The sequence below is a fragment of the Silurus meridionalis genome, chromosome 9 (assembly GCF_014805685.1).
Source record: "Silurus meridionalis isolate SWU-2019-XX chromosome 9, ASM1480568v1, whole genome shotgun sequence".
Classification (NCBI taxonomy): Eukaryota; Metazoa; Chordata; class Actinopteri; order Siluriformes; family Siluridae; genus Silurus; species Silurus meridionalis.
The window spans coordinates 13,792,696-13,815,859 of record NC_060892.1 but is presented as its reverse complement, the minus strand read 5'-3'; the positions used below and the strand labels follow the sequence as shown (position 1 = coordinate 13,815,859).

General features: G+C 37.7%; 2 protein-coding genes across 4 annotated transcripts; both read left to right on the top strand.

Annotated features, from left to right (window-relative positions):
- Positions 1–14: 14 nt before the first annotated feature.
- LOC124391001 (beta-1,3-galactosyltransferase 1) lies at positions 15–6,088 on the top strand. The gene is made up of 3 exons (XM_046857217.1): positions 15–158; positions 1,805–1,921; positions 2,169–6,088. Exons 2-3 carry the CDS (start codon positions 1,824–1,826, stop codon positions 3,292–3,294), a joined length of 1,224 nt encoding a protein of 407 aa, XP_046713173.1. The 5' UTR covers positions 15–158; positions 1,805–1,823; the 3' UTR covers positions 3,295–6,088.
- A 7,273-nt stretch (positions 6,089–13,361) lies between these two features.
- nqo1 (NAD(P)H dehydrogenase, quinone 1) lies at positions 13,362–22,233 on the top strand. Of its 3 annotated transcripts, none has more exons than XM_046857218.1 (6): positions 13,362–13,407; positions 17,645–17,809; positions 19,628–19,758; positions 19,885–19,998; positions 21,617–21,718; positions 21,804–22,233. In XM_046857218.1, the coding sequence occupies exons 1-6, from the start codon at positions 13,377–13,379 to the stop codon at positions 22,104–22,106; spliced, it is 846 nt and encodes a 281-aa protein (XP_046713174.1). In that variant the 5' UTR covers positions 13,362–13,376; the 3' UTR covers positions 22,107–22,233. The 3 variants fall into 3 exon arrangements, with proteins under 3 accessions (XP_046713174.1, XP_046713176.1, XP_046713175.1); XM_046857220.1 differs by lacking the exon at positions 13,362–13,407 and adding an exon at positions 13,414–13,758; XM_046857219.1 differs by lacking the exon at positions 13,362–13,407 and adding an exon at positions 13,414–13,758 and having other exon boundaries at positions 17,642–17,809.
- Positions 22,234–23,164: the final 931 nt, after the last annotated feature.

Sequence of the window (23,164 nt, the reverse complement as noted above, 5' to 3'; positions counted from 1 at the left end):
AACTAGCAAACAAGGGGTGTCATAGTGAGGGAATCTGCACAATAAAGGCAGGATACTCATGATAGGAATTTTTGGTTTAAAACATGTTTGGGGGGTTTGTTTGGATATATCTGCATATAATACCTAATTTTACTGAAGTGCTTTACTGCATACTACAGGTAAGAGCGTGTTTATTTCCTTATATATGTAAAATATTCCGGCAGTACTTTTTATAAAGAACTACTGCAACAGTGTCATTGAATATTGATATAACAGAAGCATGAACACAACAAATAATATTTAGGATTAGACAATGCATTCTGCTTTTGGTTTAATCACAGACATAATCTTCTTGAACTGAAATAACCTGAATTGTACCCTGGGCATGTATAGGTTTGATTTTCTACAACATCTGTCACAAGACAGCTTTTTTTTTGCCTGCTGTATAACTCAGTCAAGATTAATTTCTTAATATGATCCTGCCTTGTAATTTAAGTCTGTTAATCTTAATGATGTAAAAAACTTCTAGCTCAACTACTAACTTGGCAGTTTCCACCATACCAAACTTAATTTATGTACTTGATCAATACTGGCAAATAAAAGGTATTTTTAATCTGCATATATTTTACTTAAAAGCCATTACACCACATTGTAAGTTTATTTAAGGAATAGTGAGTTCCATGTTTCGTACATTAAATAGACAGTAGAAAAATGGTGGGGATGTAATAAATTCTATAAATGTAGTGACCAAAGGAGACAGATTTATGTTACATGTGGTTTGTGTCACAATACACTATCAGATTCAATCTCAAAATTATGAAATCTGAGATGGAGCCTTAATAAAGTACATTTAAAAACAGCAAACTGTGACACTAGTTCCATTGAGGAACATAGATCTTTGGTGGTATCTGCTTTAGGTTTTTTACTTTGTACTGTTATAAACTGTACTGTGGCACACACACAAACTTGTTCTAGGAATTCTTTTCTAATACAACATTGAACTCTGGAGTGAAAGAATGCAGGAGTATTACTTTTACTTTCTACATTTCTTTTAATTATTATCTCTCATTCTAATCTATTAATGCTAAAACATTATTTTCAACAAAATCAGCAAATGTGTAGTTTATGGTTTAGCCCCAGGTTGGGCAAGTCAAAACAGTGTATTGTCAGCCTTGTGTGTTCAGGTAAATGGGCTGCCACATATCACACCTCTCAGATATTCCATCCCTCCCCCTCTTTCTTTTTGCAGTTTCAAGTTACAACACACAGTAAATGGTATAAATTGGCATACACACTTTCAGCCACTCTGTTTGTACTAAAACATACCTTACCTTTAGTTTACCTTTAATTTACAGCTGTTAACAGGTGTCAGTATAAATCAATCTGAAAGAAAAGGGGGAAAAAACTTGGCCATCCGTTTCATTTGTTCAGGTTATAAGCTCATGACGACTTAGTCTAGGAAGAGTCTTTTAAAACACCATGTCTATGCCCTTTGGAAGCCACTTGAGATAGCTCTATGGTTACAGAGTGCAAATAACGTCTCGGAAACAGCACCTCCCACATCTGACACCTGCGACACCAAATCAATTGCGTAATTTCACCTGGTTTCGACTGCAAACTACATTTTGATGGGTATAATATTATTTTCTTTAGCGGCTTTTTGGTTTAGAATTAATAAATAACATTATAGTCCTTCCTACTTACTTTCTTATTTCCTATTTCATGCACTGTAAAACCAAGAAGAACATTCTCATGGGGTGTGGCCAAAAAAGCAATAGCCTGTCAGTGTTATGCCTCTGTAAATGGTCGTGTCTTTCTGTGATAGTACAAAAGGTTACACTTGCATGAGGAACGAAAGTGTGGGAGATGAATGGCAACAAATACGGAACAGTAGCAACGACAGGAAAATGGTGGAGGTCACCAACAAAGGTGGAGAAAAAAGGTATGGCATTTAATTTTATTTCACCTGGCTTTACCTAACACTGATTGATTTGTTATTAGTTTTTGTAAGTATATATTTACACAGTTGAATTAAACAGCATGTGGTGTTTTTGACACTACTGATGAAATTGTGTAAAAAGTTGTTTTTCTCTATAGTTGACACATAGACATAGCTACGATTGTCAGATTTGCTAATGAATTTATGTCTTTTAAAAAAAAAAATCATTGTAATTCATTTACATTTACAGCCCGGATCTCCTGGAACAACCATTTGTCTGTCGGTGTACTCGTCTACGAGCTGGCTTCCTTATACTTGTTGTTTTAGCAGTGTTACTCTTCTACAATGTGAGTTTAAAAGAAGTGTCAGAAATTTGGTATGAGACAGTAAAGGCAATATACAATACTACACAGAACACAACAAAAGCAGCTTCGAATGTCACCGTTAGTGCATCTGTTCTACAAAGGACATTTTCTTTTATTCCAGGAAGTGAGATACCTGTCTCGTTGTCTGCATTACCAGGTGAAAAATGTACACCTGAAACAACATACTCTGTGGCATATCCATGTAACTATCATTTTATTTTAAATGAGTCAGCGGGGTGTCAGAATAATAAGACCTTTTTAGTTTTAATGGTTCCCGTAGCACCGCACAACAGGGTAGCTCGGGATGCAGTCCGCACCACCTGGGGGTCTGAAAAGATAGTCATGGACAAAGTGGTGAGGCTTTTTTTTCTGCTTGGTCAGTCTGGACCTGAAGGAAGAGAGGAACTCCAGCAGAATATCTTGCAGGAGAGTGCGGAACACCATGACATAATTCAGAGTGATTTCCTGGACAGCTATAAAAATCTCACTATCAAAACTATGGTGATGATGGAATGGCTGGCAACCTACTGCCAAAATGCTGATTATGCTATGAAGATTGACTCTGATATGTTTCTAAATCTGAACTCTTTAATGACAATGCTTCTCAAGGCACCCAAGGAAAACTATATAACAGGACTTGTTGCCAATGGGGCTATTGTTCTTAGAAACCCCAGCTCCAAATGGTATCTTCCAAAAAATGTGTTTCCTGAAGACTTTTATCCACCGTATGCACTGGGATTGGGCTACGTGTTCTCTTTGGACCTTGCAAACAAGATAATTGAAGGAGCAAAGCAAGTCCAAGCCGTCTACATTGAGGATGTATTTTTAGGACTGTGCATGAGGCATTTGGGAATACCCTACACAAGACAGGCTGATCAGAGCCTCTTCAACGTCTTCCCTGTTCCTTACAACCGCTGTAAATACTCAAAACTCATTGCTACAACAACATATAACCTACAGCATCAGGTTGACTCTTGGAAAGACCTTAAGAGACCAGGACCACCTTGTTAACTTTGAATGAATATATAAAGTGTTTTTAAAAGTCTATATGGACAATTTCACAAATTGACTCTTGAAATTATATATTAATTGTTTTATATGTGAACAGTTTATCTAATATACAGGCTGGTAACAAATGAACAAATTCTTTGTGATCTAATAAGATGCTGGTAGACAAAAGCCTAAAGAACAGTTTTAATTCATCTTGGCATCATCATGTTCAACAAGACATTTCATCAGTTGGTGATTTAATAATGGTGAAAGAAGAACTGTGTTGATTTTCAGCAACAATAAGGGGTGGAACAGAATCAAAGTATGCCAGTAAAATAAATAAATGCCACTAGCATCGCAGGAACTACAGTTTTTCTATAATTTGTCACCTGTCTGTGAATAAATATGGTATTTTTTATCAACATCTAATAAACACTCAGGGATTTTGCGAGTAGTGTATAAAAAAAAAAGGTCATCATATATCATAAAGCAATAAAAGGTTCTGGATTTTACCTATGTAAATTGCACAATGCAACTGTGAAATGCAATGAAAACATACAAAAAGACTTTTATTCCAGAAACATAAAATCACCCTGAGGAATTTTGACCAGCTGCAAGCTGAAAGATCTCTTATTTGATTGTCTTTATTTATTAAGTAAAATGTATTAACTGAGCACCTAAGTGTGAGCAAATCTTTTGTAAAACATTTGTAAGACTGCTTCTTTCTTCTGAACTAAGGGAGGGGGAACAAGGCACTGAAGCAGCACAACATATATTTAACTGTAGAGTTTATGCTTTTACCTCTCCTTATTTTAAAGATTTTTACAAACAGTTCTTTACCTCACATTTGACCTTTTTATATTTTAAAGATTTTGTGTGTAAAAAAACAGATGTCTGAACATGATCATGTAAAGTTTATCTTGTGTTTTAATTTGCATGAACATTTACCTGCTCATGCAAAAATAAAAACCTTCAGAGTGGAGAAAACAAATACAAATCAGAAGGTGTGGCAAAAAATCTGCATTTAAAAAACATAAAAAAAGAAAGAAACTTACTTGCTGACCTACTGCAGTTTTTATGTGCAATTTTTAGTTATGTGATAACTACTAGCCCTGACCTAACCCTAGATTTTGTCTATATTATGTAAACCAGTGTATAAATCACAGCAAATCAGGGGAAAATCTTTTATTAATTAATATGTTAATATAAAAATAGTAACTAATTATCGAAAGATGGAAGTGTTCTTCACAATGGTGACAGTGTTACAAGTCATTAAAGCTCCTGCATTGAAAAGCTTTTTTCATGGTGTTTTTCTTTAGAAATAAAGCCAAACGAAAAAAGAACGACAGACAGCACTGAGTTAGAGACAGGTATATGGGTATAGATACCTTGTTGATAAAAGAGGTAAGAGAAAGATCTGAACTTTCTGAATATTAAAACCAGACCAATTTGCACAACAACCTTGCTATTAATATCTGAAGCTCTTGACATGCATTAAACTGCCAGAGTTTTGTGAACACCGATTATGTCTTGTTGAACATCCTATTACAGATAGGGTTTTGCCTGGAAGAAGGTGAGTAAATATTTAAATGTTTAAATATTTAAGCAGTGACACTATATAAATATGGTCATCTATCGTGTAAAGGATAGCATTTAAATCCTTCAGATCTCATACTTTTTGTGCTATAAGTACAGGACTTAAAACAACTCGTTCCAGTTTCAGAGATCAGATAAATAAAAAAAAAGCTTAATACTTAAGTGGCCATGTCACCATGTTTGTCTGCACAACCAATGGAGTGTGAGTGTTATCTATTGAGTATTGTGGTGCAGAATAATAAATAAATCAGTACTAGTTCCATACAAAACACATGAAGGCACACATGAACCTCATAGTAATGAAACAATGCTATCGACATCAAAATCATGTCGTGTTTTTTAACACTTTACAAAGCACTAAAAAAAACTTTAGAAAGGAAGACTAATTTGTATTTAAAAAAAACCTAGGGTGCAATTTACCTCAGCATGTCCCATGCAATCTGCAAAAATCCCAAATTTCACTACCTACAGCCCCACATTCAACCAGTAGATGGCACTGTATTCATTTATGCATGCCCTTATTTACACACCATTTCACCGTTAAAAACCGTTGCACAGTATTTCAGCATAACGCAGTTTAGTCAAATGACATTTTATTGTTATTATTTCTCATAAAATTAAAATAACATTTGTCCAGGACACGTTTATTACGAGGCAGCAGCAGACAATAGGGCAGCCATATAATAGACTATATGTAATATAATTTAATTGAGTATACACAAACAGAAAGCACAGGCCACTGGAGTTTGGACAGTAGCTGGTAGTAAATGTGTGTGTTTGTGTTGTTCCCATGACATTGTACATTAAAAGGACATCTGTAGGTCAGCCTAAACATCAGTCTCTTTTAAAAATGCTAAATATGAATTGATCTGCCATGTAGGCCAGGTCTGTTGTCACAATGAAACAATGCGTGTGTGTGTTTAATGTTTAAGCAAAAAAACAAACAAACATGAAATAACCCCTAAATATGTTTGTATTGTAATATGATCTGCTGAACAATGGCACATTCTTGAATTACTAATCTGAAACATGCTTGACAACAGACCTGTCTGAAGGTTATACAACTCTCCCTCTCTCTGTAATACAAAGCAGTATGGGTGAATATTATTTGACATTAACAATTTTATTTATTCTTTATTACTGCATTATCTGTGTAAAGCTGTTTTAAGACAATGTCCATTGTTAAAAGCACAATACAATAAAAATGAATTGAATTGAATTATTACTTGACTGTTATTTAACTATGGTTTGGAAACCAAGTCAAAACCTTTTTTTATATTTATGGTCTTTTTTTTGTCAGAAATTGTTTTTTTTTTTATTATAAACCCTAAAATAAAATCTTCAACAAACTGAAACAAAAAATGTTTGATGAAGCTACTCAGCACAACTCCCTGGTACACATGACCTTCACAGACTTATGTGTTGCTTTCCCAAACTGACACAATGTTAAAAGCACACTGTTAAACAGAATGTCTTGGTATGCTGTAAGAATTGAAATATCCCTTTGCTAATACTAAGAGGCTGAAACACTGTTCCAGCCTGTCAGTGTCCCTGTTGTTAAAATCGAGCTCTTGTGTGTTAGGGCTTGAGTAGAAAAGTAAAATATCCTGCACAGAGCCCTGATATCACCCTCACTGATTACCTATGGGATGTAGTTGAATGAAGACAAATCCCCACAGCCTTGCTCAAACATTTAAGTGAAAAGCCTTCTCAGAACGATAGCGCTTATGATAACAGCAGATAAATCTGAAATGTAATCTTTAACATACAAATATGGGTGTTTGAATGTCATTTGTAAATAAACATTGATAATATAGTGTATTAACTGTGTACTGTTTTAACAAAATTGTTTAACAGGATTTTGGAAGGTGAGAGGATGCCTGAGGAATGGAGAAGGAGTGTGCTGGTACCGATCTTTAAGATTAAGGATGTGCAGACCTGCAGTAACTACAGCGGAATAAAGTCGATCAGTCACACCATGAAGTTATGGGAAAGAGTAGTGGAAGCCAGGCTGAGAGAAGAGGTGACCATCTGTGAGCAACAGTATGGTTTCATGCCGAGGAAGAGCACCAAAGACGCATTATTGGCTTTGAGAATGTTGATAGAGAAGTATAGAGAAGGTCAGAAGGAGTTGCATTGTGTGTTTGTGGATTTTGAGAAAGCATACAACAGGGTGCCAAGAGAGAAGTTGTGGTATTGTATGAGGAAGTCAGGTGTGTCAGAGAAGTATGTAAGGGTGGTGCAGGACATGTATGAGGACAGTGGGAGAGCAGTGAAGTGTGCAGTCAGAATGATGGTTTAAGGTGGAGGTTGGATTGCATCAAGGATTGACTCTAAACCATTTCCTGTTTGCAGTGGTGATGGACAGGTTGACAGACGAGGTCAGACAGAGTCTCCGTGGACCATGATGTTTGTGGATGATATTGTAATTTGTGGTGAGAGTAGGGAGTAGGTTGAGAAGAGCCTGGAGAGGTGGAGATATGCGTTGGAGTGAGGGGGAATGAAAGTAAGTAGGAGTAAGACAGAGTAAATATGTGGAAATTTAAAGGGAAGGCAGTGGAATGGTGTGGTTGCAGGGAGAAGAGGTGAAGAAGGTGGAGGAGTTTAGGTACCTGGGATCAACAGTGCAAAGGAATGGAGAGTGTGTTAGAGAAGTGAAGAAAAGACTGCAGGCAGGGTGGGGTGAGCGGAGAAGAGTGGCAGGAGTAATTTGTGATAGAAGGGTATCTGCAAGAAAAGGAAAGTTTATAGGACTGTGGTGAGACCTGCGATGTTGTATGGTTTAGAGACAGTGGTATTGACTAAAAAGCAGGAGGTGGAGCTGGTGGTAGCAGAGCTGAAGATGTTACGGTTTTCGTTGGGAGTGACGAGGGTGGACAGAATTAGAAACAAGTTTATTAGAGGGACAGCGTATGTAGGACGTTTTGGAGACAAGGTGAGGGAGGTTTCAATTGAGATGGTTTGACATGTGCAGAGGAGGAACATGGGGTATATCGGATAGGTGAATGCAAAGGATGGAGCCACCATAAGGGAGGAAAAGAGGAAGGCCAAAGAGGAGGTTTATGGATGTGGTGAGGGAAGACATGCAGGTGGTTGGGGTGAAAAAGGTAGATGTACAGGACATAGGGGTATAGAGAAGGATGATCCGCTGTGGCGACCCCTAATGAAAGAAAGCCAAAAGAAGAAGAAGATTAACTGTGTACTGCCTACTAATTGAGTTGTATTGTTTATGATGTGATTATTATGTGTTTAAGCTATTAAGATACACAATAAGCAGTTTAGTTTGACTTTATATTCAACAGAACACCACAGCTTTTAAAGGCAGAAACTTTTACAGTATATCATCCATACTGCACAGCAAATCTTACTAATTTGGCCAACATTGGAAACCATAAATAAATAGATAAACACATAGCTAACACAAATGTGGCAGTGATGGAAAAGGCAACAAACAAAAAATAAAAAAACAAAATAACATCCGAAAACAAATGAACAAATCCAAAAACAAAATAACAAACCCGCAAACACATTAACAAATCCGAAAACACCTTTCTGGCAAACTCTCTCCAGAACTCACAAGAGCAGCGCGATCGAGGGGAAGGCGTCCAGACCTAATGGGGCTGGGTGAGAGAGAGAGAGAACCAGAGGGGACAGTGTGAAGTGTCCTGAGTCGCAAACAGATCCATCTGTGCTCTGTAAAACCTCTGCCATATCTGCTCCACCACCTTGGGGTGGAGTCTTCATTCCCCAGGCCTCTGCCCTTGCCTCGAAAGGGCATCTGCTCTCCAATTCAACCGTCCTGTTGAGAACGACATTTCGATTCCAGACTGATCGAGCGCTCTAAACGAGCGAATATCAATCAGTTGTCGATATAATTCAAAATGTGGATGCACTCGAGCCGCAGCAGGGTCAGCGCTGCATTCACGCACTTCGTGAAGGTGCGGGTGAGAGTTTCAGGCCAAACGGGAGGACCCGGTATTGGTAAGCTTCACCCCCGAAAGCAAACCCCAGGAACCTCCTGTGTGCAATGTCCCCTTTCCTCAGGAGAGCACGCACCTCCTGTTCCAGGACCAGAGCCTGCTCGGGTCCCACCATGGGACACATTATGTTGAACCGGGGAGGAGAGGACCCAATTTTGAATTGAGTAGCCTCCCTCTATATTACGCAGGACCCACTGAGATACCTCTGACAGCCTTTCCCAGCCTGGCAAAAAGTCCCTCAAGGGAAACAACCCCTCGGGGTTGGCCTCTGACCCACTCAGGGCAGCTGGAGCGTTGCCCTACAGCCATTGAAGCCACCTGAGAGGCGGCGGGTCTCCCCCATCCGCAGCAATCTTTTGGGCAGAAAAAGAGGCAGCAGGCCACTGGAGAGAGGCTGCGCCCTGAAACACATCCTGTGGCAGGGCTAGCAGACTGGCCTCAAGTACCCGAACGGCTGGAGCAGTATACTGCAGCCGTCGGCACCTCCTGAGAGGCAGCAGGTCTCCCCCATCTGCAACGATCTTTAGGGCGGAAATAGAGGGAGCAGATAGCTGGAGGGAGGTTTCGCCCTGGAACACATCCTGTGGCAGGGTTAACAAACCAGCCTTTTGTTTATTAGAGGCGAGGACGACCGGGCTACATGATGCCTTGACATACCAGGCTGAGGCTGCCGCTGAGCAGCCACATGGGAGCGGTGGGAAAGTACCACTGAAACCCTCCTGGTCTCCTGAACCCAACAGCAATTGCCCTTACCTACAGCGTTGCCAGAACAAGCCGCCGGGGCGTTCAGAAGGAAGCCCTGTCCCTGCCAGGAATCTCCACGTACAGGGTGAGCTACAGAAGCCCTTATTTGGCTACTAGGGCTGACATTGACCACCGCGCCGTACCTTGGTGGCCCCAAAGGTTAGCTCGCAGCTCAACGTAACTTCTAACCGTCAGCCCCAGAGCCGAAACCCTTCGCAATCTCAAATAGCAGGTCAGCCTGGTATGCCTGCAACACACTCATCGTGTGGAGGCAACCCCTGGCCTGACCTGCTGCATAGCCCTACCTACTAGAGCCGAAGTGGCTTTTGTAGGCAATACCGAAGCCTTCAGCGATGCATCACCTGGGGAGAGATAGCCAGCCAGCGTCTCTACCCCTGGGCATCTCCCCATAGCCACATTCCCTGAACCCCACTAAATTTCGCTCATTGTGTAGGCCGGGAATCATCATGTGCTCGCTAGCATCCGACAATTCTCCCTCCTCGGAGGAAGAAATATGGATCACCGCATTAAATGGGAGCTCGGCCCAGCAGGAGCGGCTGGAGAGAACTCATCCATCTTCAAGCATAGTGCTAGGCCGGCCCGCAATCCCCGCGACCATCGAGCGCGGGACCTGAGCTGCGACAGAAAGCATGCCCTGAAAATTCACCCTCCTCGGAGGAAGAAATACGAAGCACCACGTTACATGCACCGGGAGAAGGAACCGCCGAATGAGTGCTTTCCCTAGGGAATGGCAGCTCGGCCAGCAGCCGGGAGCGCATAGCCACACGGCTAAAAATGCTAAAAGCCGACTCCCACGAGAACCGACTAAGCATGCTCCTAAGCTAAGCAAACAACACATCGGAATTATGCCTGCATGTAAGCTTATGACTGCACAGATACACAAACAAAGCGCTTACCTGAACAAGCAGAAGCTAGTGTCGCTACCACCGCGCAGCCATTTTGTAGCTTCAGGGTTTACGAGACGTCGCCCGCTGATGACGTCACAACTTGGCCGTATTTTTCATGTGGTTCAGAGCATGTACAAGCGAGGCGTTCCCAAAGCATTGCGACGCAGTTTAAAGTTCCCAAATGAGGAACTTTACACATGTACAAGAAACAAAGTTATAAGATTTCATACTTCTTGTATATCTTGAACGACAGGTGTCTCGTCCAATGATCGGTAAGTGTTCCATTCACAAACTGTACCTACCTTTTACGGTTTGTCTGAATTGTCGTTGTGTTTTCGGATTTGTTAATGTGTTCGTGGATTTGTAATTTTGTTTTTGGGTTTGTTTATTTGTTCATTTGTTTTTGTATTTGTTCAGTTGTTTTTGCATTAGTTATTTTGTTTTTGGATTTGTTATTGTGCTTTCTTATTTGTTATTTTGTTTTTGCATTTGTTATTTTGTTTTTGGATTTGTTAGTGGGTTTTTAATTTGTCAATTTGTTTTCTGATTTGTTAATGTGTTTTGCACTTCTCGGCCACCATAGACTATACAGACAATCAGTAATTGTACATATAGTGTGAGTTTGCATGGTGGTACAAATAGCAGTATCTATTTTAAAATTGCTTTTATGTTTTTTTCATATTGTTTTGTTACATATTTTTTCTTATCCAGCCATGAAATGTTTGTTCAGAGGGTGTCTGCAGCTTTTGTACTGGCTCAGGTGTACCAGAAACATTATACAGAGCTGGAAGCAGTGACTAGACTACTAGTATGCGGTTACAGCTGCATTTACAGCTGTGTCAAAATCATTATTCAACTAGTTGAAAGGAAATGGTCCATATACTATACAGAGATTCAAAATATACTGACACAGAAAGTATCCCAGACAGGGAGTTTATACTTTTTGTACAAGAAGCTTAGCTCCTGAAAGGTTTGGCTTCTGCAGATAAGCTAGACAACTCTTAACTAGCTCTTAAATTTGTTTTCTGTTGTCTTTTTAAAATGCACATTCTGGTGATCGAGCCTGCAGGTGGATTGAAGGTGTGTCATTGTGTGCATAAAATTGTTTCTCACTAAGGGTGTATTGTACCATATGCCTGGTTAAATTTTACATTAATTACATTAGTTACGCAACTATTAGCAGTGGCATGCGATGAAAGTATGCTGAGTATACAAAATAAGAAAAGGTGTATGTGGCCTCTGCAGGTACTATGGCATAGTTCCAAGGGTTTTATGCAATCCACAGTAAAGGAGGAAATATATAAATAATAAGAATACAGTAAAACTATTATTTTTTGTAAGGTATATGTTTATGGAGAGCTTGCACATTATTAAGAGGTTTTGCATTAAGGGGAAATCTGTGACACCATAAAGATACAATGCAAACTCTAACATGGCCACTGAACCAAATTAATAATCATGTGCGAACACTGACATTAATAGCCTAATACCTACATCTTCTGGTTAGAAGCTTTTCACACAGGGGCATTTGCTTATACTTTTACTAAATAAAAAGATTGATTTTGCAAGGTTTGTAGCTGCCATTTTATTACTGATATATAATAAAATGGTTGAATTTCCTAAAAATTCCAAAATATTCCAACTAGAAAATAAAAATGCAGGACGGTCAAGGCTTGGGGTTGCATTTAGGTTTAAATTCTAGAAGCAAATTTTAGGAGAAAAGTTGGTGTACATATAATTCAAACACATGCTAACCTATAAAATATATTGCATGTATTGCTATTCTACTAATTCTAGCAGTGCATTTGGAAATTAAATCCCAACACTCTGTAGTTCTGTGTGCGGTTGTGTGCTTGTGCAACCTTTCTAGATCCAATAGTTTTGCATCATACAGTTACTCTGTGCAAAAAAATAAAATAATAAATGCACACACACACACACACACACACACACACACACACACACACACACACACAGCATGATAAACTCTATATGACTGAAAAGAGTAAATAAACAAGTAATTAGGCAGTTGGTTTGTTTTGCGTTACATTTACGGGTGGTGAATGCCAGCATTTTTTTCTTTGTTTAAAATTTTTTAAGATATACTTTTCTGATTGTGGTATGCTATAAGGTTTCATACTGCTCTTTGTCCAATGACCGGTCCAACTAGTCTCAGTTCAGTAACAGCATTTCATGTGCTTGTTTTCCTTTTTTGCTTTTAAAGCCAATCACACCTATTTGTGCTTGTTGGACACCCAGTTATTGATTTAGTGCTTGGAAGTTCCACATGCAAAGACATTCTAGAGAATTTTGGGTAAATTGCTGTTGTTCTGTTGGTACTATTTTATGGCTGCTGGAAGCCATTGAGGACTAACAGAACATGTTTGGCAACTTTTAGATCACATGTTGCTATTTACTGAACACAAATAGGGGCAGTTGAAAAATTTTTTATTATAATAATTAAATGATGTACACAAAGACACCTTAAACGGAAACCATTCGTTTTAATGCTAGCAGCCGATAGCTTGCAATGAATGTTATTTGGAGTGGAAACCATTAAGGGGGTTCGGTGATGGATTTTTCTATTGCGCAGGAACACGAGTCATAAGTAGGCCTATGATATACAAAAATTTGTTTAGTCTCTTTTCCCTCCCCCCCACAGGCATGTCAGCTGTTTTTTACGTTAAGCTCTCTTGACAGTACAGCATTTCCATCTCCAGAGAGCATGCAAGCATGCAAAACAACCAATTTACATGACACGGTCTATATCACCTGGTCTCATAAAATATCCAGGAAGAAAACTGAGACGTGAGCTCCATTTTGTGGACACTAAAAGCACTAAAAATAATGGAATAAATACAAGCAGGATGGCGTGATGTCACGTGATCATCATTTGACTAATCATGGTGAGGTATCACTTGGCCTTTGTGATTTCGCATTACTAGTCACTGCTTACAAATTTGGACTTGCAGTTTATTGCGACATAACTTTATTAATCCGTCGTGGAATATCATTAATAATCAGTGCTTTAGATTATGCGACATTTGATTGCAGCAGGAGGACAACGCGGTGGTGTGATTTCAGTGCGGGTGGTGTAAAGTATGCACTGGTCCTAATACCTAAAGTTCTGGGATCCGCCTCTTTAATATACGCTCATTATATGTGCGACGTTCGTGCGTGAGTTTCGCAAACATATGAACAGTGCTTCTCACGCGATCTACTTTTTTATCCGCTCAGAACACTGACTGCAACTATGGGTAAGATAAGTTGACAACTACTTTAGATTGGCGCATTTTTTTTCCTTGTAAATCTATGTTCTGCATGCTGTACTGTGCAGGTTTTTAATGCATTCTGGATATTGTTGACTGAAATCAAACTTTTAATGTAGCCCCTCTTTCTCTCTCTCTCTCTCTCTCTCGCTCTCTCTCTCTCTCTCTCTCTCTCTCATATATTTTTTTTCCCCTTGTGTGTGTTTTATTTAACCTTAGCTAAAGTTCACCAGGGTCTTTTTTTAATCCCCTAAAGTATTCCTGTGCTCCTGTAATTTTCCACTTGCATCCAAAGAGATGCCTTGTACATCTTCCAAAACTTAAAGATTAAATGATCTGATTATAATCTCATATTACACCGGGACAATAAATTATTAAACCCTGGATTAATTATAACCCAGAATATATTACACACAAAAATGTCTAGAATATGTGCGTTATTTTCTGCAAGTATTTGCAGTAATAAGTAGCTGATTGAATGTTACAGGGTTTACAAACGTTTAATTTTTCTAAATGCACTGGATTTGTAAATGTTTATAGAATCCAATAGAAACACCTTAAAGTTTTTAATTACACCATTGTTTTATTTTATGGTCATCAAAGTTAGCTTCATCATTTTATGTTAAAAATCTTTTTACATAACAGATGTTAAAACTGTATGAATAGGATATGGAAACAAATACTAACCTTTAAATAGATTTTTAATATATAAATGACTCTTTATATGTAACATATACTGCACACACTGGTCAGTTAGATTGTAATGAATAAAATATGCTGTTGGCATGGTGTCTTGGGAATATATGAGAGAGGATAGTGTGATATGGCCCAATGCAAAGCTACTGTTACTGTTAAAGTTCAATATCCTGTTCCAGCATCAGATATGTGATTTATTCCTCTTAAATCACATACAGAAAATAAAGTTGTTGTTATAACTCACCCTTTAGCAGTTGTACAGTTGTAACAGTTATTCCCTCACCAGCCACTCGGTTCTATTTCTGTTTGTTTCCTGGAGTTGATAAGACAAAAAAATGCAGCTTTTCGTGTTCCTCGAGAACGTGGAAAACTTGAAAACTTCCTGCTAGCATGGCCTGTTACAAGGTGATGCCACTAGAGACTTCTTTTAACACTGTAAATTAACGTCATAACGAATTACATGTTTAAAGAGTTGTATATAAAGGTCATTCAATAAACAAGTACATGTGTGTAACAATGACCAAATTCATTCATATAAACTTGTGATTTGCCATATAACTGGAGCTATTGTCTGTCAAACTGGAGAAATGCACACTATTTCTATGTTTCTACATTTTCCAGAACAGATTTTTGCTCAGATGAGTCTGCTAGATAAAATACCAGAAAACACATGATTCACGTGATAGTCTCATGGAGATTAGTTTGCTCACGCAACACAAATCTGATGCTCGGGGGATAAGTGGTGCAAAAGCCTTTAGGAAATTAAGGGGATTTTATTAGGGTTATAGGTTTTTACATCATTTTGAACTTAATCTTTATATAATCATTAGAGCCATAGAGCTTTTTTAACTATCCACTGACAAACACCTTTAAGCCCAAGCTGATGCTTTTTGAAATAACCTATTCAGTGTAAGGGACCAGAAAAACATAAATATAATAACTCAATAATAAATAAACTAAATTTGATTGTGATCCCATTGGATGTCCCTGATGCCCTATTCCAGAATCATTTGAGCCTGTTTGAAATGACATTCATCATTTAATTTTTGGCTTGTCCGATTTCCTTATTTGCCAGCATTTGTGGGTTCCATTTGTTCACTATAATGCCCACAGCACAAATGAGATCTTATTTCATAGCACACCTGTATACAGATGTTGGCCCATGCAATGGACATTTGATGATCACTGTCCAGGAGGCTGAAATGAAAAAACAATAAATGGTTTATGACTACAACTGGCTTACAAATGTTTTATCCAATATGGCAAAAACCTTCAAATTAGAACTTGCATTAAAACTGTAAAGGAAAATGGACTAAAAACAGTATTGGATGCACATGTAAAATTTAGCTGTGGATTACACGGCACAGTGCACTTTATACCACACCATACCACACACGTTCACTCTAAGGACAATCACATCAACCACCTTATGTGATTACTGTTTACTGTCATATGCATACCTTGTATATACACTTTTCCTCATTTATATATTTATATATTTTATATTTTACATAGTTTATGCTCTTTATTTATCTGCCTTTTTTTCCCTTGTATTATTTTTCTTTCTATTCTATTCCCTCATGCCGGACAGTCATATAAAGCATTTCAATGCATGTCGTACTCTATATGTATGTGTATGTGACAAATCAAATTTAATTTGATTTGATTTAAAAATAAACAACTAAATGGTGTGATGTGTCTTAATGTGAAGCAGAGTTTCGGTACATGTACAGAAGGGTTTTATCCCAATTGAACAGCAGCAATTTTAACAATGATTTATTTTTATTAACTAAAGATTGAAATGCTCTCATTTGCATGTTTTAATAGTTATGTTTGCTCTGAAAGATCTGAATTATATATATATATATATATATATATATATATATATATATATATATATATATATAAAGCGTGTGCTTAGGAATCAAATGGATTTTAATCTACATTATTTAAATACTTAAACTTTATATATAATATTTAAATTTATATATATTAGGGCTGCTGCTATCAATTATTTTGATAATCGAGTATTATAACGATTATTCCAAGGAATCAGATAAGAAGTATTTTTTTTATTATTATTTTTATTGCTGAAATTGCATACAAGAATATCTGTGACATCTAAACCCATTTAGTGCATTTCATTACCACATTACATCAAAATGTAAATACAAATATATACATAAAAAAATGAAAATACATTTCAGATTAATCAAAAAACACACTGTGTTTTCTTTATGTTTAAGTTTAAAATGATCCAAACTTTGGAAACTTTGTCTTTTTTTTGGCCTGAATCCTATGGAAGCCCGATTCCACCACATAAAAAAGTGTGCCTTATTCCGACTTATTTTCTCGCAATTCCGACCTTTTTCTTACTATAATTCTGACTTTTTTTCCTGTAAACATCCAACATTTCTGGTGCATCCAGCAGTAAGCATGTTGTCGGCCTGAAGGCTCCTCTGTTTCATCTGTCTTGTTCCATCTTCACCAGAGCTGATTGTTAGACCGAGTTCTCTCCAGTGGAGACTTATTTTAATACAATGCGATTCTATTGATTTTAGCCCATTTCATTTTCAATGTGTAATGCTTTCTGTCACTACAGAGGGGGTGATGCTGCCCTATTGGCAAAAAAACCCTCGAAATTGCAAGAAAAAGGTTAGAATTGCGAGAAAAAAAAAAAGGCAAACTTTTTAGTTAATGTGACGGAATGTTGCTCCCAAAATGATTTCCTCACCCCTTCACTGTTCTCTCCCAGTTCTTCTATTTTTCATTCTGCAGCGTCTTCTGTGTTACAGAGCGCTCCAGAGTTAAGTGGGTGTTGTCTGAGTAATAATGGTCCATGGGAAACACAGTGCTCCGTGTGTAGTTAAATAGACCAAACGAAGCAAAATAATTTGCCTCAATGAATTTTTGTAATCAAATTACTCGAGTTGCTCAAGGAACCGTTACAACCCTAAAACTATTTAAATGAATCTATTTGGGGCACATGGAGGTTAGAGGATTTTAAATGTTTTACTTTGGGTGCAAAATGAAATGTAAAAAATGGAAATGAACTTGGAAAAGCAGAGAATATACATTGGTGTGGAGAGATTAAAAATGAATGTGCTGTTTCATATAAAGATCCAAACATGCAATTTTTTTCAACTGTCTTTCAAATTTTCTCTCTGTGTTGCAGCAGATAAGACGGTGCTGATTGTTTATGCCCACCAGAGTCCCAAGTCTTTTAACTGTGCAGCAAAAGATGCGGCTGTACAGGTTTTCACTGATCTGGGCTGTAAGGTGATCGTGTCGGATCTCTATGCCATGAAATTCCGAGCTGTAGGAACAGCAGATGATATTAAAGGTCAGTAATGATCAGCAAAGGGTCTGTAGTGCTTGTAAAGTCAGTGTTAGGCCAAACTCGCTTGTACTTAAATAGACAACATGGTTATATAATTTAACCAGTGCCACAGTTGGGATATTATGATAATATTATGAGGTCTTGGCATGGAAGAATTACTCCATGTCATTTAAGTTTAGGCATTATACATGATCGGAATACAGTTTGAGGTCATACCTTTACATATGCAATATATGTTAAAATAATAATACATTTCAATTCAACATTTATTTAGTACTGTATTTTACATGGCCAATGTTTGCGTACAGTGGTGCAAAAAATTATTTAGTCAGCCATCAATTGTGCAAGTTCTCCCACTTAAGAAGAGAAGTATTTGGTCACCTACAAAAAAGCAAGATCTTCTTTAAGAGGCTCCTCTGTCCTCAACTTGTTACCTGTATTATTGGCATCTGTTTGAACTCGTTATCAGTATAAAAGACACCTGTCCACAACCTCAAACAGTCAGACTCCAAAGACTGTCAAAGGACACCAGAAACAAAATTGTAGACCTGCACCAGGCTGGGAAGACTGAATCTGCAATAGTTTAGCAGCTTGGTGTGAATAAATCAACTGTGGGAGCAATTATTAAAAAATGGAAGACATACAAGACCACTGATAATCTCCCTCGATCTGGGGCTCCATGCAAGATCTCACCCCGTGGGGTCAAAATGATCACAAGAACGGTGAGCAAAAATCCCAGAACCGCATGGGGGGACCTAGTGAATGACCTGCAGAGAGCTGGGACCAAAGAAACAAAGGCTACCATCAGTAACACACTACACCGTCAGGGACTCAAATCCTGCAAGTGTCATACGTGTCTCCCTGCTTAAGCCAGTACATGTCCAAGCCCGTCTGATGTTTGCTAGAGAGTATTTGGATGATCCAGAAGAGGATTGGGAGAATGTCATATGGTCAGATGAAACCAAAATAGAACTTCTTGGTAAAAACTTATGTCGTGTTTGGAGGAGAAAGAATGCTGAGTTGCATCCAAAAAACACCATACCTACTGTGAAGCATGGGGGTGGAAACATTATGCTTTGGGGCTGTTTTTCTGCAAACGGGACCAGGACCACTGATCCATGTAAAGGAAAGATTGAATGTATTGTGAGATTTTGAGTGAAAACCTCCTTCCATCAGCAAGGGCATTGAAGATGAAACGTGGCTGGGTTTTTCAGCATGACAATGATCCCAAACACACCGCCCGGGCAACAAAGGAGTGGCTTCATAAGAAACATTCAAGGTCCTACAGTGGCCTAATCAGTCTCCAGGTCTCAACCCCAAAAGAAAATCTTTGAAGGGAGTTAAAAATCCGTGTTGCCCAGCGACATACCCAAAACATTACTGCTCTAGAGGAGATCTGCATGGAGGAATGGGCCAAACTACCAGCAACAGTGTGTAAAAACCTTGTGGAGACTTACAGAAAAAACGTCTGATCTCTTTAATGGCCAACAATTATTACAAAGTATTGAGATGAACTTATACTGTTATAGACCAAATACTTATTTTTCACCATAATTTGCAAATAAATTCTTTAAAAATCAGACAATGTGATTTTCTAGATTTTTTTTCTCATTTTGTCTCTCATAGTTGAAGTGTCTTCAGAAACAACACATAATATGATTTTTAAGCATACACAAATGTTGCACTTTAAACTTTTTGCATCTTTTTTGCATTTTACTGATGTTTTAGTCCAATACAACTTGAAATTAAGGATTCAACATCAATGACATCAGTGATCATCAGATATAAAGCATGATTTGTATTCACTTTATGTTTGTGCAGGTAAGCTGAAGAACCCTGAACATTTCCTGTACAATGAGGAGACCATGGTGGCCTGGAAGGAGGGCAGACTGAGTGACGACATCAAGGAAGAGCACCGTAAATTGGAGCAGGCAGACCTTGTCATCTTCCAGGTCTCTTTGTCTTTTTCAATCTCTCTCCCAGTTTTGTCCTTTTCTGTTATGCTGTTATGTTATTTTTCTTAATATAAGTGAACCGTAAGGAAAAAATTATCTATTGTTTTTGGTTTGTTATTGCAGTTTCCACTTTACTGGTTCAGTGTCCCTGCTATAATGAAAGGCTGGATTGACAGAGTGCTGACTCAGGGATTCGCATTCTCTCTACAGAACCTCTATGACAATGGCATGTTTAAGGTGAACACACACAGGTTTCTATTAAACATATATTTTATTTTTATATGAGATATGAGTTGATATGATTTATGGATATGTTTGGGGTTTTTTGTATACATTTTTGTTAGTAAATTTTAAGGACAGACTGTACTATGTCTTGTGTTTGATACCCAGTGAGAAATACAATATTAAATTCTTGAAGAAAAATGCTTCTGATCTTGAAATATACCTATAATATTACTTTAGCAAGTACTAACAAGTCTTGCCTTTGAAATAAAAGTTAGTTATCTTTATTTAGAATTTTTTTTTATTAGTTTTTCATTATCTTTTTTTTCCCCATTTTGTTTCTTTTAGGTGTTTGATTCTTCATTATTTTATGTAGTCGTCATTTTTTTTTTTTGCACATTTTATTTACTTTATTTTTGTTAAATTAGTTGCATGTTTCTTTTGTTTCTTATGTTTACATATACAGTAAAACCCCGTTGTACGAGCAACCTATTGTACGAGCAAACGGAGATACGAGCAAACTTGCTCGCAAAATTTTACCCTGTTTCACGAGCAAATTTCGAAGGCATGAGCAAACCCACGCTGCCGGTTCCATGTTTTCGGCGGAGGGTCGCATCAGTCTCTTAGTTAATGACGCTCTCGTTGTTCAGTGCAGCAAAAACTTAACTTTTTTTAGTTTTATATTTTTATTTCACTAGAAATCTTGAAAAATGTCTCCAAAGTAAATCAGTAATTGTGCTGTGAAAACGAAAGTAAATAGAAATACCATGGAAACCGAGGAGGTTACGAGCGTGATGTGCGTCTCACACTCGCAATCAACCACTACCACATGGGTAAGTGTTATGCGAGAAACAGAGGCGGAAGCCAAAGTCAAAGCAAACAAAGTTTATTTTGCAAAAACGCGTACTCTCAGTAACTGGGAAGTAATCCAGTGGTGCGTGGTGGGAGCGTGGTCCGCTAGTCCAGAACTGGATGAGAAGCAGTCTGTGTAATATCCAAAGGAGATGCACGCCGCTGACCACAAGCACGGGAGACTCGTGACATGTACAGCCAAACCATTGATAATAACGGACAGCGAGTGAGGGTGAATGAGGGGTTTATATATGGTTGGGTGATGAGTGCTAAACGAGAGTCAGGTGTGTGATTAGGAAGCCGGCAAGCAGCAGAAGAATCAGGGAGCTCCCTGACAGTAATTGTTAAATTATGTTTACATTACGGTAATTTGCTATGTATTTGTTTGTTGAAATAGGCTACAATTACTTTTTAAGTGCAGAAATAAGCGATCGAATGAGATTTTGGAACAGATTAAATCACTTTTACATTCATTCTTATGGGGAAAATCAGTTCGAACGTACAAGCAATTTTCCAGAACGAATTATACTCGTACAACGGGGTTCCACTGTATACAGTGTGTGAAAAAGTGTTTGCCCCCTTCATGATTTTTTTTATTATTTTGCATGTTTGTCATACTTTAATGTTTCAGTTCATCAAACTAATTTAAATATTAGTAAAGGATAACACAAGTGAACACATACAGTTTTTAAATGAATGTTTTTATTATTGAGGGAAAACAAATTCTTATTTTTCTTATTTTTCTAAATCAGCTAAAAAATATATATCATCTATATCATAGAATAAAAAGGCCATGTTGTCATTCACTACTGGAGGAATGGAATCGATGTACCTGCCAGATGGAATAAATGGAGACATCAATGTTTTACTTTGGCCCTTACAGGTATTTTTTTTGTGTTGACTAGACTACATAAAAATTCAGTATTTTTGTAAGCAGAATCACTAAATTATATGCTTGTTATGTGCAGAATGGAGTTCTGCGCTTCTGTGGCTTTCAGGTTCTGGCCCCACAGATCTTCTGGAGTATTGCACACACTCCCCCTGATGCGAGAGCAGCCTTATTGGAGGCATGGAAGACCAGGCTACAAGGACTGCTGAATGAAAAGCCATTGTCTTTTGCTCACACTGAGCTGTTTGATCTCAACTTCCAGGGAGGGTTTAGACTCCGGGCAGATGTGAAGGAAGAGTGTGCCTCTAAGCCATATGGCCTAACCACAGCACACCACCTGGGAAAACCACTTCCTCCAAACAACCAGACAAAGGCTGAATAAAAATCCACCAGTGCTGTCTGATTTAACAAACCCCTGGAGATATGCGAGTCATAAATCTGTGGGCTTGAAGAATGTACAACAATTAACCTGAAATATCAATATTTTTTAATATATTATTTGAAACTGATCTAAGTTGAATAATATTTGTCTTATTTGGCACTTGTTTTCTTGTTTTTAAAGAGTATATTTTGTCAGCTAATGTGAGATCTACTTTAAATATCATTAATTACTGTAAATACTGAGGCAAAGTGTCTGCTTCAGTGAAGAGTTTGTAATACAAACACCTCTCATACTAGACTATGCAAGTTTAATTACAGCTTACAAAATAACAGTACATATATATAAATTAATTGCAGTTATATTTTTATTAATATCTTACTCATTAAGACTTTAAATGCCTCTTTGTAACGGCAAATGTTTAATATATAAATAAATATATTTTAATTACTTCATATTTATAAAATTGTAAATTTTTTTCATCTATCCTGTATATTTATCAACATGTTGAAATTAACAAGTTTAGTGAAGATAAGATAAGATAAATCTTTATTCGTCCCACAGTGGGGAAATTTCTTTGTTACAGCAGCATGAAAAAATAAAAAATAAATGCAAATATATAAAAGAAAGAACAATAGACATACTATAGTATACAAGTGTATATACACAACACAATGAATAAATACAAATGAGAAAAAAATACGTATTGCAGGTAGTATTGCACACAGGTAATATTGCACATATTGCAGGTGATATTGCACATAGGTAGTATTATTTCACAGTAAAACAGTAACTATTACACCATTAAACAGTAATAACAGTGTGTATTATGGGTAAAAGTTCACTGGGAGCAGCTTTGATTGTAAAGTCTAATAGCAGCAGGGAGAAAAGACCTTCTTTAACGCTCCTTCAGAATGTAGTCTTTATCAGAAGTTCTAAATTAAAATATACGCACAGACATTTGATTTTTTTAGAACAGACACTGAGCCCTTTCCTTAATGCAGTGGTGATGGACAGGTTGACAGACGAGGTCAGACAGGAGTCTCTGTGGACTATGATGT